We start from the raw sequence: 12,591 nt of genomic DNA, 5'->3' as shown, positions 1-12,591 counted from the left end.
CCGCCATTTTCAGGTGTACCTAATGACAGGCCACTTCATTAGGGAAAAATCATGGTCAAAGTTTAAATGAAAGTGAAAAGTGCCACACCCAAACAACCCCCCACTTTCTGATTGGCTGGTTGATCTGTGACGTCATTCGGACACCTTATTAGGTACGCCGCCATTTTCAGGTGTACCTAATGACAGGCCACTTCATTAGGGAAAAATCATGGTCAAAGTTTAAATGAAAGTGAAAAGTGCCACACCCAAACAACCCCCCACTTTCTGATTGGCTGGTTGATCTGTGACGTCATTCGGACACCTTATTAGGTACGCCGCCATTTTCAGGTGTACCTAATGACAGGCCACTTCATTAGGGAAAAATCAATGTCAAAGTTTAAATGAAAGTGAAAAGTGCCACACCCAAACAACCCCCCACTTTCTGATTGGCTGGTTGATCTGTGACGTCATTCGGACACCTTATTAGGTACGCCGCCATTTTCAGGTGTACCTAATGACAGGCCACTTCATTAGGGAAAAATCAATGTCAAAGTTTAAATGAAAGTGAAAAGTGCCACACCCAAACAACCCCCCACTTTCTGATTGGCTGGTTGATCTGTGACGTCATTCGGACACCTTATTAGGTACGCCGCCATTTTCAGGTGTACCTAATGACAGGCCACTTCATTAGGGAAAAATCATGGTCAAAGTTTAAATGAAAGTGAAAAGTGCCACACCCAAACAACCCCCCACTTTCTGATTGGCTGGTTGATCTGTGACGTCATTCGGACACCTTATTAGGTACGCCGCCATTTTCAGGTGTACCTAATGACAGGCCACTTCATTAGGGAAAAATCATGGTCAAAGTTTAAATGAAAGTGAAAAGTGCCACACCCAAACAACCCCCCACTTTCTGATTGGCTGGTTGATCTGTGACGTCATTCGGACACCTTATTAGGTACGCCGCCATTTTCAGGTGTACCTAATGACAGGCCACTTCATTAGGGAAAAATCAATGTCAAAGTTTAAATGAAAGTGAAAAGTGCCACACCCAAACAACCCCCCACTTTCTGATTGGCTGGTTGATCTGTGACGTCATTCGGACACCTTATTAGGTACGCCGCCATTTTCAGGTGTACCTAATGACAGGCCACTTCATTAGGGAAAAATCAATGTCAAAGTTTAAATGAAAGTGAAAAGTGCCACACCCAAACAACCCCCCACTTTCTGATTGGCTGGTTGATCTGTGACGTCATTCGGACACCTTATTAGGTACGCCGCCATTTTCAGGTGTACCTAATGACAGGCCACTTCATTAGGGAAAAATCATGGTCAAAGTTTAAATAAAAGTGAAAAGTGCCACACCCAAACAACCCCCCACTTTCTGATTGGCTGGTTGATCTGTGACGTCATTCGGACACCTTATTAGGTACGCCGCCATTTTCAGGTGTACCTAATGACAGGCCACTTCATTAGGGAAAAATCAGTGTCAAAGTTTAAATGAAAGTGAAAAGTGCCACACCCAAACAACCCCCCACTTTCTGATTGGCTGGTTGATCTGTGACGTCATTCGGACACCTTATTAGGTACGCCGCCATTTTCAGGTGTACCTAATGACAGGCCACTTCATTAGGGAAAAATCAATGTCAAAGTTTAAATGAAAGTGAAAAGTGCCACACCCAAACAACCCCCCACTTTCTGATTGGCTGGTTGATCTGTGACGTCATTCGGACACCTTATTAGGTACGCCGCCATTTTCAGGTGTACCTAATGACAGGCCACTTCATTAGGGAAAAATCAATGTCAAAGTTTAAATGAAAGTGAAAAGTGCCACACCCAAACAACCCCCCACTTTCTGATTGGCTGGTTGATCTGTGACGTCATTCGGACACCTTATTAGGTACGCCGCCATTTTCAGGTGTACCTAATGACAGGCCACTTCATTAGGGAAAAATCATGGTCAAAGTTTAAATAAAAGTGAAAAGTGCCACACCCAAACAACCCCCCACTTTCTGATTGGCTGGTTGATCTGTGACGTCATTCGGACACCTTATTAGGTACGCCGCCATTTTCAGGTGTACCTAATGACAGGCCACTTCATTAGGGAAAAATCAGTGTCAAAGTTTAAATGAAAGTGAAAAGTGCCACACCCAAACAACCCCCCACTTTCTGATTGGCTGGTTGATCTGTGACGTCATTCGGACACCTTATTAGGTACGCCGCCATTTTCAGGTGTACCTAATGACAGGCCACTTCATTAGGGAAAAATCAATGTCAAAGTTTAAATGAAAGTGAAAAGTGCCACACCCAAACAACCCCCCACTTTCTGATTGGCTGGTTGATCTGTGACGTCATTCGGACACCTTATTAGGTACGCCGCCATTTTCAGGTGTACCTAATGACAGGCCACTTCATTAGGGAAAAATCAATGTCAAAGTTTAAATGAAAGTGAAAAGTGCCACACCCAAACAACCCCCCACTTTCTGATTGGCTGGTTGATCTGTGACGTCATTCGGACACCTTATTAGGTACGCCGCCATTTTCAGGTGTACCTAATGACAGGCCACTTCATTAGGGAAAAATCAATGTCAAAGTTTAAATGAAAGTGAAAAGTGCCACACCCAAACAACCCCCCACTTTCTGATTGGCTGGTTGATCTGTGACGTCATTCGGACACCTTATTAGGTACGCCGCCATTTTCAGGTGTACCTAATGACAGGCCACTTCATTAGGGAAAAATCAATGTCAAAGTTTAAATGAAAGTGAAAAGTGCCACACCCAAACAACCCCCCACTTTCTGATTGGCTGGTTGATCTGTGACGTCATTCGGACACCTTATTAGGTACGCCGCCATTTTCAGGTGTACCTAATGACAGGCCACTTCATTAGGGAAAAATCAATGTCAAAGTTTAAATGAAAGTGAAAAGTGCCACACCCAAACAACCCCCCACTTTCTGATTGGCTGGTTGATCTGTGACGTCATTCGGACACCTTATTAGGTACGCCGCCATTTTCAGGTGTACCTAATGACAGGCCACTTCATTAGGGAAAAATCATGGTCAAAGTTTAAATGAAAGTGAAAAGTGCCACACCCAAACAACCCCCCACTTTCTGATTGGCTGGTTGATCTGTGACGTCATTCGGACACCTTATTAGGTACGCCGCCATTTTCAGGTGTACCTAATGACAGGCCACTTCATTAGGGAAAAATCATGGTCAAAGTTTAAATGAAAGTGAAAAGTGCCACACCCAAACAACCCCCCACTTTCTGATTGGCTGGTTGATCTGTGACGTCATTCGGACACCTTATTAGGTACGCCGCCATTTTCAGGTGTACCTAATGACAGGCCACTTCATTAGGGAAAAATCAATGTCAAAGTTTAAATGAAAGTGAAAAGTGCCACACCCAAACAACCCCCCACTTTCTGATTGGCTGGTTGATCTGTGACGTCATTCGGACACCTTATTAGGTACGCCGCCATTTTCAGGTGTACCTAATGACAGGCCACTTCATTAGGGAAAAATCAATGTCAAAGTTTAAATGAAAGTGAAAAGTGCCACACCCAAACAACCCCCCACTTTCTGATTGGCTGGTTGATCTGTGACGTCATTCGGACACCTTATTAGGTACGCCGCCATTTTCAGGTGTACCTAATGACAGGCCACTTCATTAGGGAAAAATCATGGTCAAAGTTTAAATAAAAGTGAAAAGTGCCACACCCAAACAACCCCCCACTTTCTGATTGGCTGGTTGATCTGTGACGTCATTCGGACACCTTATTAGGTACGCCGCCATTTTCAGGTGTACCTAATGACAGGCCACTTCATTAGGGAAAAATCATGGTCAAAGTTTAAATGAAAGTGAAAAGTGCCACACCCAAACAACCCCCCACTTTCTGATTGGCTGGTTGATCTGTGACGTCATTCGGACACCTTATTAGGTACGCCGCCATTTTCAGGTGTACCTAATGACAGGCCACTTCATTAGGGAAAAATCAATGTCAAAGTTTAAATGAAAGTGAAAAGTGCCACACCCAAACAACCCCCCACTTTCTGATTGGCTGGTTGATCTGTGACGTCATTCGGACACCTTATTAGGTACGCCGCCATTTTCAGGTGTACCTAATGACAGGCCACTTCATTAGGGAAAAATCAATGTCAAAGTTTAAATGAAAGTGAAAAGTGCCACACCCAAACAACCCCCCACTTTCTGATTGGCTGGTTGATCTGTGACGTCATTCGGACACCTTATTAGGTACGCCGCCATTTTCAGGTGTACCTAATGACAGGCCACTTCATTAGGGAAAAATCAATGTCAAAGTTTAAATGAAAGTGAAAAGTGCCACACCCAAACAACCCCCCACTTTCTGATTGGCTGGTTGATCTGTGACGTCATTCGGACACCTTATTAGGTACGCCGCCATTTTCAGGTGTACCTAATGACAGGCCACTTCATTAGGGAAAAATCAATGTCAAAGTTTAAATGAAAGTGAAAAGTGCCACACCCAAACAACCCCCCACTTTCTGATTGGCTGGTTGATCTGTGACGTCATTCGGACACCTTATTAGGTACGCCGCCATTTTCAGGTGTACCTAATGACAGGCCACTTCATTAGGGAAAAATCATGGTCAAAGTTTAAATGAAAGTGAAAAGTGCCACACCCAAACAACCCCCCACTTTCTGATTGGCTGGTTGATCTGTGACGTCATTCGGACACCTTATTAGGTACGCCGCCATTTTCAGGTGTACCTAATGACAGGCCACTTCATTAGGGAAAAATCAATGTCAAAGTTTAAATGAAAGTGAAAAGTGCCACACCCAAACAACCCCCCACTTTCTGATTGGCTGGTTGATCTGTGACGTCATTCGGACACCTTATTAGGTACGCCGCCATTTTCAGGTGTACCTAATGACAGGCCACTTCATTAGGGAAAAATCATGGTCAAAGTTTAAATGAAAGTGAAAAGTGCCACACCCAAACAACCCCCCACTTTCTGATTGGCTGGTTGATCTGTGACGTCATTCGGACACCTTATTAGGTACGCCGCCATTTTCAGGTGTACCTAATGACAGGCCACTTCATTAGGGAAAAATCAATGTCAAAGTTTAAATGAAAGTGAAAAGTGCCACACCCAAACAACCCCCCACTTTCTGATTGGCTGGTTGATCTGTGACGTCATTCGGACACCTTATTAGGTACGCCGCCATTTTCAGGTGTACCTAATGACAGGCCACTTCATTAGGGAAAAATCAATGTCAAAGTTTAAATGAAAGTGAAAAGTGCCACACCCAAACAACCCCCCACTTTCTGATTGGCTGGTTGATCTGTGACGTCATTCGGACACCTTATTAGGTACGCCGCCATTTTCAGGTGTACCTAATGACAGGCCACTTCATTAGGGAAAAATCAATGTCAAAGTTTAAATGAAAGTGAAAAGTGCCACACCCAAACAACCCCCCACTTTCTGATTGGCTGGTTGATCTGTGACGTCATTCGGACACCTTATTAGGTACGCCGCCATTTTCAGGTGTACCTAATGACAGGCCACTTCATTAGGGAAAAATCATGGTCAAAGTTTAAATGAAAGTGAAAAGTGCCACACCCAAACAACCCCCCACTTTCTGATTGGCTGGTTGATCTGTGACGTCATTCGGACACCTTATTAGGTACACCGCCATTTTCAGGTGTCAATTTTTCCTTTTCGACCAGACGTCCTTTATGTTTTATACACTAGCTGATAAAAAAGCCGAATTTCCCCAGCAAAATGGCAGAATGGTTTGGAACGTTACGCGGTGACCGGAAGAACATAGTTCGAACCCCACACGAAGCAGACTTTGAGCTAAAGTTTACATAGTGTAAGACTGCGGTTCATGCTTTATGAAGCGGTTCATGTAAAGACGCCAAGCTACCGCAAGATGGCAATGCCCCCATTCACTCCTATGTAACCCAGCGTAAAATGAACATGTCCATTTTTCCGACCAGACGTCCTCTATGTACAATACACTACCTAATAAAAAAGCCGAATTTCAGAATGGTTTATAACTTGACCCGATGTTCGAGAGAGAGTGGTTCGAGCGTGTTTGTGTTGTGTTGTTAGCGCCGTGGTTTGCACACGCATCAAGTGCGAAAAAACCCAGTAGTGGCTTAGCGATCGACGTATTGGCCACCCCTGCTCTACACCAATGAATGATCTGTCAATAATTGGTAGATTAGCAGTACCTATTTTTGAGCAAGTTGACACTTACCGTCTACTACCCAAAAAGAAAAAAAGCTTCACTGGCATAGTGGTAGAGTGGTATTTAACTTTGCCCGGTGCTTGCGAGACCATGGTTCGAGCCCCACATGAAGCAGACTTTGATCTAAAGTTTGAGTAGTGGCAGACTCGAATTCTCCCGCGCATAAGGTAAAAGCTTTGTCCACTTCACCGTTGAGTCTTCGAAAGTGCAAGCATGATTTAGTAATTTTATCTACCAGTTAAAATATATACTATAAATATATAACAAAACTCCAAACGTTTCATTGCAAAAATGGCTGTGTGGTTAAAGACTTGATTTAGTGTCCAGCAGCCTCGGGTTCAAGACTTAACTTTGCAGCTTTTGCCAATGAAATAGAGGGACACATAAGATTCAAACTCGCTTCTCCCAAACTCAAGGAACATGGCATAACCATTCGAGTCCCAATAACCGATGTCAAATGTTTGTAATTGAAGGTTACTCTGCACTTTTCCTGAAGATGGCTTCATGATTTTCGATAATAGAAAAAAATCTTCAATCGTCAATCGGCGGACAATGGTCGAGGGGATAACACCATTGACTCCGAAGATTGAAGTGCTGGTTCGAGCTCCGGATGCTCCAATTCGGTGGTGTTTTTCCCGCTTTGTTAAATGCCTATTTTTTTCCCTCCTCCCCTTCTGATGACGTCATCACAAAAAGACTATAAAAGGCGTCAGAACGCGACGCGCGTTCTCACTCTCTCCTCTGACAGCGAGCCAGCGCCACGCTTCTCTGGTCCACCTGCTGCACGACAGCGGTTAAAAGTGACAAGGTAGGTGATCAATATTTGTTAACCTTTTCACACTAACTGCTTTTGCTCTCTTTCAGTTAACTTGCACTTTGGGCGAGCGTGCTTCCATCTTGCAAGCTAAAAAGTTTGCAGAAGCTAGCGTTAGCAGTTAACATCTTCGACAACCACCAAAACGCATTTGTTTGGCGTGCAACCAAACAATTGACGGTGGGTAAGTACATCTACATTTTGAAAACTCATGCACGCACGCACCGTGTGGAAAGAGCACTAACACTATTTCTGCACAAACATTTAGAAACTGGACGACAGCGCCGTTTGGCCGAAGGTAAGTAGACAAAGCAGCGTTTGCATAAATCCACCAGAGAATGACTGAAACATGTATTTCGAGGCATTCGTGTTAATTTTCTGCTTTGTCTGCAGGTGCCAATCGTCAAAGTCATGGCCGACGGACTTTCTGTGAGTTTTAAAGTCAATCGACTGCTTCTAATTGCCTTCTCATTTCTGTCCACAGGCCTGCATCTGGAACAGAGAGCAGATTGACTGCAAAAATATTTTTAATAGCAAGCAATCATATCAAATTGACCAAAGCAAACATTTGTTCTTTTGTCTGCAGGGTCCAAGATGGCCGCCTTGCAGTCCTCGCATTGCTTCATGAGACACTTGCAGGTAGGTCTACTCTTGCTCAAGCCAATTAGCTCGTTAGGCTGAAAATGTAAAAGCAGAATGGTTGTAACGTTACCTTGTCTTTCAGACCAGCAAGCTGTGGTTGGAGACGTCCATTTGGCGCTGCCCTCATCCCTCACTGGTGAAACACACACGCGTCCAAATGTTTGACACGTGTCAATTAGTATGTTCTTCTCTCTATTGTCCACTAGGTGGTGATAAAGGACCACGTTTCTGCAGCATGGATCTAAAAAAGGTTTTGAATCTGTGGCTTAATCCACCTCTTGTCCCACAGGTGCTATTAACTACAAACTTGGCATTGTTAAAAAGCACTTACCTGCTTTTTTGTTTTTTATGCTTCCCTATTCCTGCAGAGCACTTTCCAGTAATGAGTTGGAAAATCTGCGACCTGTTGGCCAATGGAACCAGCTTTCCAAAACCATGCTGAGGTTCCTCAAAGCAGCCTTCATTTTCAGAATTGACTCTCTAAATGTACAAAATGGCAGCTTGATGTCTCCCTCGTTTGTGTTGTGTGCAGGTGTCTACCCTGGAGTTTCAACATTTCCCGAACTCTGCCTGTGCACCAGCGACTGGCTGCTTCCAATCTACAGTTAAGAATAACACCAATAAACTGAAATGGAGATGTGTCAATGTTCCATTTTCTTTCCAGGCAGAGGTGGGAAATCCTGGTCCAGCAAGTGAAAAGCCTGTAAGCTCCTTCACCTGGATCTGTGCTGCCTGAAGAGCCATCTGCTGGTGAGAGAAGGAAAGTAAATGACATGTTTCTAAATTTGAATAACTGCTTTGTGTCCAGTGTGACGCAGCATCAAGTACTTGCTCATAGTGGAAGCTAAGAACCAGAGCAAAGCAGCATACTAGCAGCACCTTGGTTTCCTTGTTACTTACTCTGCTCTAAGGTAACCTGAGAAGTGAGGCACTTTAAATGCTCCTCATTGCACAATTCTATCTTTATTCCAATATTTTTTTCCTATTTTTTGACAGGCAAGGAACAAAATCGACTGCGTAGGGCATTCAACTTCCTGGTCATGCAGCTTGCAATACTCTGCCATAAACAAATTTACTTGCGCACTGGTATGTTAAATGTCAAAACATTTTCTGCACAAAATGTTGACTTGGCTTTTTTACTTACCAATCTTTGTCTCAGGTCCAGGCATGGAGTAACACTCGTCCCACTGGCCGAACACTTGTCTCTCTGGCTGACCACTTCAACGCTCGTCTCTCTGGCTGACTACTTCACCACTCGGCAACGAGCAGACTGCCATCTAACTTGTTACTTTGTTGTGATTGAATGTTTACTCTGCAAAAGAAATAAAGCTGTATTACAAATAACACAGATTCTTCATTTTCAAACAAAACTTTCTTTCCAATAATTCCCCCCCCACCCAAAACTTTTATGAATTTTTTTTTTACAGAATATTTTCTGGCGAAATTTTTTAGAACTGGGGCGGGATCAACGCTGGAATACTGCCTTATGATTGGCTGAGAGCTCTAAAAGTGGGTGGAGCAATGAGAATGCAAAGCTGTGATTGGTTGCTAAGTGGGCGTGAATATGCAAATGAGGTGCTCCATGATTGGTTCGATTCCGAATGGGCGTGGTCTCATTAAAATGGAGCAATCTGATTGGTCAGACGTGCAAAATGGAGCATTTTGATTGGCTGCCCAAAAGTGGGCGTGGCTATGCAAATTTGTGGCGAGCTGTGATTGGCCAGGCTGAATTTGGGTGAAGGTAGGAGACGGGGAAAGTGGCACTTAGGTTTTGGAAGGCTCTTTTCAGCTTTGAGTTGAGTGTTTGCCTTCAGCAACTGAACAGAACCAAGTGTTTGACTGGAATTGTACAATTGCATCACTTTGACTCATGTGGAAACAGACAGAGAGAAGCAGCAAAGACTTGGCTCTGTTGCAGTGACGCTCACCTCAAGGCTGAAAACATAGTAGTGGACACTTAGGTTTTCAAACAGTACTTTGCCAATGCACTGACCACCAAGCATGAAAGACTTCAAATGAGCAAATTTGCTCTTAAATCACAAAGACTTGCATTCCACTTGAACAATTTATTGAATACAAAAGCAGTTTGAAAAGGCCCTGCCTGCCTGCATGGAAGCAGATGAAGTGCTTGATGAGCTCAGGTATGAGCTCACTTCTTATGGCAGGCACGAGAGGGAAGGTGAGCACATGCAAACAGTGCAAACCTAAGTGCCAGGTACTGCACAGTTACCACCACCACCACTCACTTTTGGACATGTTTTTCCATGACACTGAGTTAGTTAAATATATGTTTCTGACTAACTTGGTTTGCATCAATGTCATGAAAAAACACATCCAGACGAGTGTGATGATGATGAGATTGTGCAGTACCTGGCACTTAGATGTCAGCTGCTTGCATGTGCTCACCTTCTCCCTGGTGTGCCATGACAAGATGACATCGCACATCAGCTCCTCAAGCACATAACACTACCAACTAACTAACACCATTTATTTCTTTTTTTTTTTTAGATTCAAGTCATCATTTTAGAAGAACAAAGTGGTACTCTTTCACTTTTCATGTGTGCCAACTATGATCAAAAATAGACTTTTTCAGTTCAAATGCAAGAACATTTTTCAAAACTATACTTCTTACATTAACTTTAACCATTGTAAAGTCATTCTTTTGTTTCTTTTCACTGTGGCCAGAATACTCATCAGGACATTATTCATTTGGGAAATGACCAATTCAAATGTTTTTTGATAACATTTTGGAATATTTGAAGTCATATACGACACGACCTTCTACATTTAAGACTAGGCGGCAAACAAAATGGGGAGGTACCTACCTTTCGAGATATGCAGATAGACGACAAGCAGCCGACGTGGAGCCTCCAGTCTGGAGGTTTGGACGTGGAAAAACAGAGAAAAACAACGTTCAAGTCAAACGCTGATTGATTGACAGCCGAGTGAGTGCTACTTGTGGCTGTGCTAGCTAACGCTCCACCTCTTGTTTCACGAGAGCCAGCGAGTTTCCACTGACCTAACGACTAACAAATATTCTCCTTTCATGTCATTGTTTACATGAACGCATTTACATACGTACAGCAAATCGAGAGCTTGGAAAAAGTTGAAATTAGTCACTCGAAAGCCCAATTGGTAACAACCTGAAGAGCTAGCTGCTCGCTGAAGCGGAAGTGTACGGTAGCCGAGAAAGCTCAATTCAAGTCATACAAAAGCGCCTCTTTGGCAACTTGCACTAAAGAGACTCCCACATCATGCATACAACACGAGTTCGGATCATGAAGTAAACACGCATAAAACATGCTCAAAAACTAGTCCAGCCTTGTCAAAAAAAAATAATATTCTGTCATATAGTCTGAGTTCTCGTCCAAATTTATGACCGAGTTGTGATGAGCAAACGGAGATCTGCTCATCATTGTTTACGTGAATGTAACATTTACCTCCCTCCGGACAGCGCACGGCGTTCGCGAACGGGAAAGTCAGGATTCGTTCCCTCACTGATCCGTTCTCAAATCAGTGAGGGAACGAATCCTGACTTTCACTCTCGTTCACTGAAAAGATACGTCCTTTTGAACGAATCGTTCACTCACGAGCCAACACCAGTCTGAACACCCGAGTAGATGTACCTACGCCGGCGTCCAATTCTTTACAGTAAACAAACGTAAATTTAAAGTATTCTCTTCTACCTCGTCTCATCCTCAATGGCTGGAAACTTTTGGCAAAGTTCTCATTAGTAAGTTTGAAACAATAAGATGAACACGATACGTTTTTATCGCCATAGCCAGTGTCTTTTTATCGGGGCCTAGCATTAGCCGCGCGGAAGCTAACCACCAGTTGTGCTCAGTATCAACTGGAGGAAAACAAGGTTCCTTGGTTGATTCTGAACACAGCCGTATACCTAGTAATAAAAGTGTTAGATATTATCTCAGGTGTTTATTATTACGTCCCTTCTCGATTACAAACCATGGTTTAATTTCAAGTGGCCGATAAGCCACCGATATACTATAGTTGGCGATGTGAAAATCCCACTCTGGTGATTATGGAGTAGGAAGGAATGAGTGAAAGATTAGGAAGTGGCTGAAATGAGCAATTTTGTCTTGGCAAAGTCTGCAGTGGGTGCTGGACAAGCAGGACCTCATGAAGGAACGACAGAAGGACCTCAAGTTCCTCTCTGAGGAAGAATACTGGAAGCTGCAGATCTTCTTTGCCAACGGTGTTTACCTTCCGTCATACTCCACAAACGCAACAGTGCATAAACAAGCCAATCAATTTCACATCCAAAAGCAAACTAAATTCGTAATATTTTAAAGTGTATTTGCTATTATGGCCTTAGTTAGTTTCCGTTATGTTTTAAAGTTTGGAGTTATTTTATCATTTGAAATTCAATATTTCAGAATTTTAAATATTTTCTTTTTTGGGACACACAGCTCTACCATTGAGTTTAAGTTTTATACGAGAAACAATGTTACAAATAAAATATGTAATATTTATGGAGTTCTCCAAATTAATTTCAAATCTTGAGTCGTTGTTCTCTTGTTAGTCATTCAGGCTTTGGGAGAACACTTGAAGCTGAGGCAACAGGTTATCGCCACTGCTACTGTCTACTTCAAACGTTTCTATGCAAGGTACGCCCCGAAATAATCCTGCTCGAAGAACCAAACCTGGTGACCAATTTGTGTAAACTTGCAGTTCTTTCCCTCTCCACAGATATTCTCTGAAAAGTATCGACCCAGTTCTCATGGCTCCTACCTGTGTTTTCTTAGCTTCCAAGGTGGAGGTACGGACACCTTCAGCATCATAATATCAAGTCCTCACTGAAAAGAAAAATAAGAAAGACAATGAATGAATATAGCTACAGTGGTACAATGTTTTTTTTTGTATTTTGTAAAATGTAAACCGAATCTGTTTTTGTTTTTTT

At 43.1% G+C, this 12,591-nt stretch overlaps 1 protein-coding gene and 2 long non-coding RNA genes across 9 annotated transcripts; 2 read left to right on the top strand and 1 right to left on the bottom strand.

Annotated features, from left to right (window-relative positions):
* Nucleotides 1-5,708: 5,708 nt before the first annotated feature.
* On the bottom strand, nt 5,709-12,481 carry LOC147036139 (uncharacterized). 5 transcript variants are annotated; one of them, XR_015065331.1, is made up of 5 exons: nt 10,499-10,846; nt 8,818-8,985; nt 8,005-8,420; nt 7,744-7,914; nt 5,709-7,523 (listed from the first exon to the last, which is right to left on the bottom strand). It is a non-coding gene; the product is annotated as an uncharacterized LOC147036139 (long non-coding RNA). The 5 variants fall into 5 exon arrangements; XR_015065332.1 differs by lacking the exon at nt 5,709-7,523 and adding an exon at nt 12,423-12,481 and having other exon boundaries at nt 7,558-7,914; nt 10,499-10,548; XR_015065333.1 differs by lacking the exon at nt 5,709-7,523 and having other exon boundaries at nt 7,558-7,914; nt 10,499-10,548; nt 10,756-10,850.
* On the top strand, nt 6,956-8,999 carry LOC147036140 (uncharacterized). Of its 3 annotated transcripts, XR_015065336.1 has the most exons (13): nt 6,956-7,025; nt 7,082-7,215; nt 7,300-7,329; nt 7,425-7,460; nt 7,618-7,670; nt 7,756-7,809; nt 7,853-7,923; nt 8,042-8,116; nt 8,206-8,277; nt 8,338-8,423; nt 8,482-8,584; nt 8,670-8,759; nt 8,833-8,999. It is a non-coding gene; the product is annotated as an uncharacterized LOC147036140 (long non-coding RNA). The 3 variants fall into 3 exon arrangements; XR_015065335.1 differs by having other exon boundaries at nt 7,756-7,923; XR_015065334.1 differs by having other exon boundaries at nt 7,082-7,670; nt 7,756-7,923.
* Nucleotides 11,241-12,481, top strand: LOC147036138 (cyclin-C-like). Its single transcript, XM_085905329.1, has 4 exons — nt 11,241-11,406; nt 11,780-11,886; nt 12,214-12,298; nt 12,381-12,481. The coding sequence occupies exons 1-4, from the start codon at nt 11,375-11,377 to the stop codon at nt 12,472-12,474; spliced, it is 318 nt and encodes a 105-aa protein (XP_085761455.1). The 5' UTR covers nt 11,241-11,374; the 3' UTR covers nt 12,475-12,481.
* Nucleotides 12,482-12,591: the final 110 nt, after the last annotated feature.

Source organism: Syngnathus leptorhynchus, unplaced genomic scaffold (genome assembly GCF_054491065.1).
Source record: "Syngnathus leptorhynchus isolate UIUO unplaced genomic scaffold, UIUO_Slep HiC_scaffold_804, whole genome shotgun sequence".
Classification (NCBI taxonomy): domain Eukaryota; kingdom Metazoa; phylum Chordata; class Actinopteri; order Syngnathiformes; family Syngnathidae; genus Syngnathus; species Syngnathus leptorhynchus.
The sequence above is the reverse complement of the archived record's forward strand: the minus strand, read 5'-3'. Positions and strand labels throughout refer to the sequence as shown.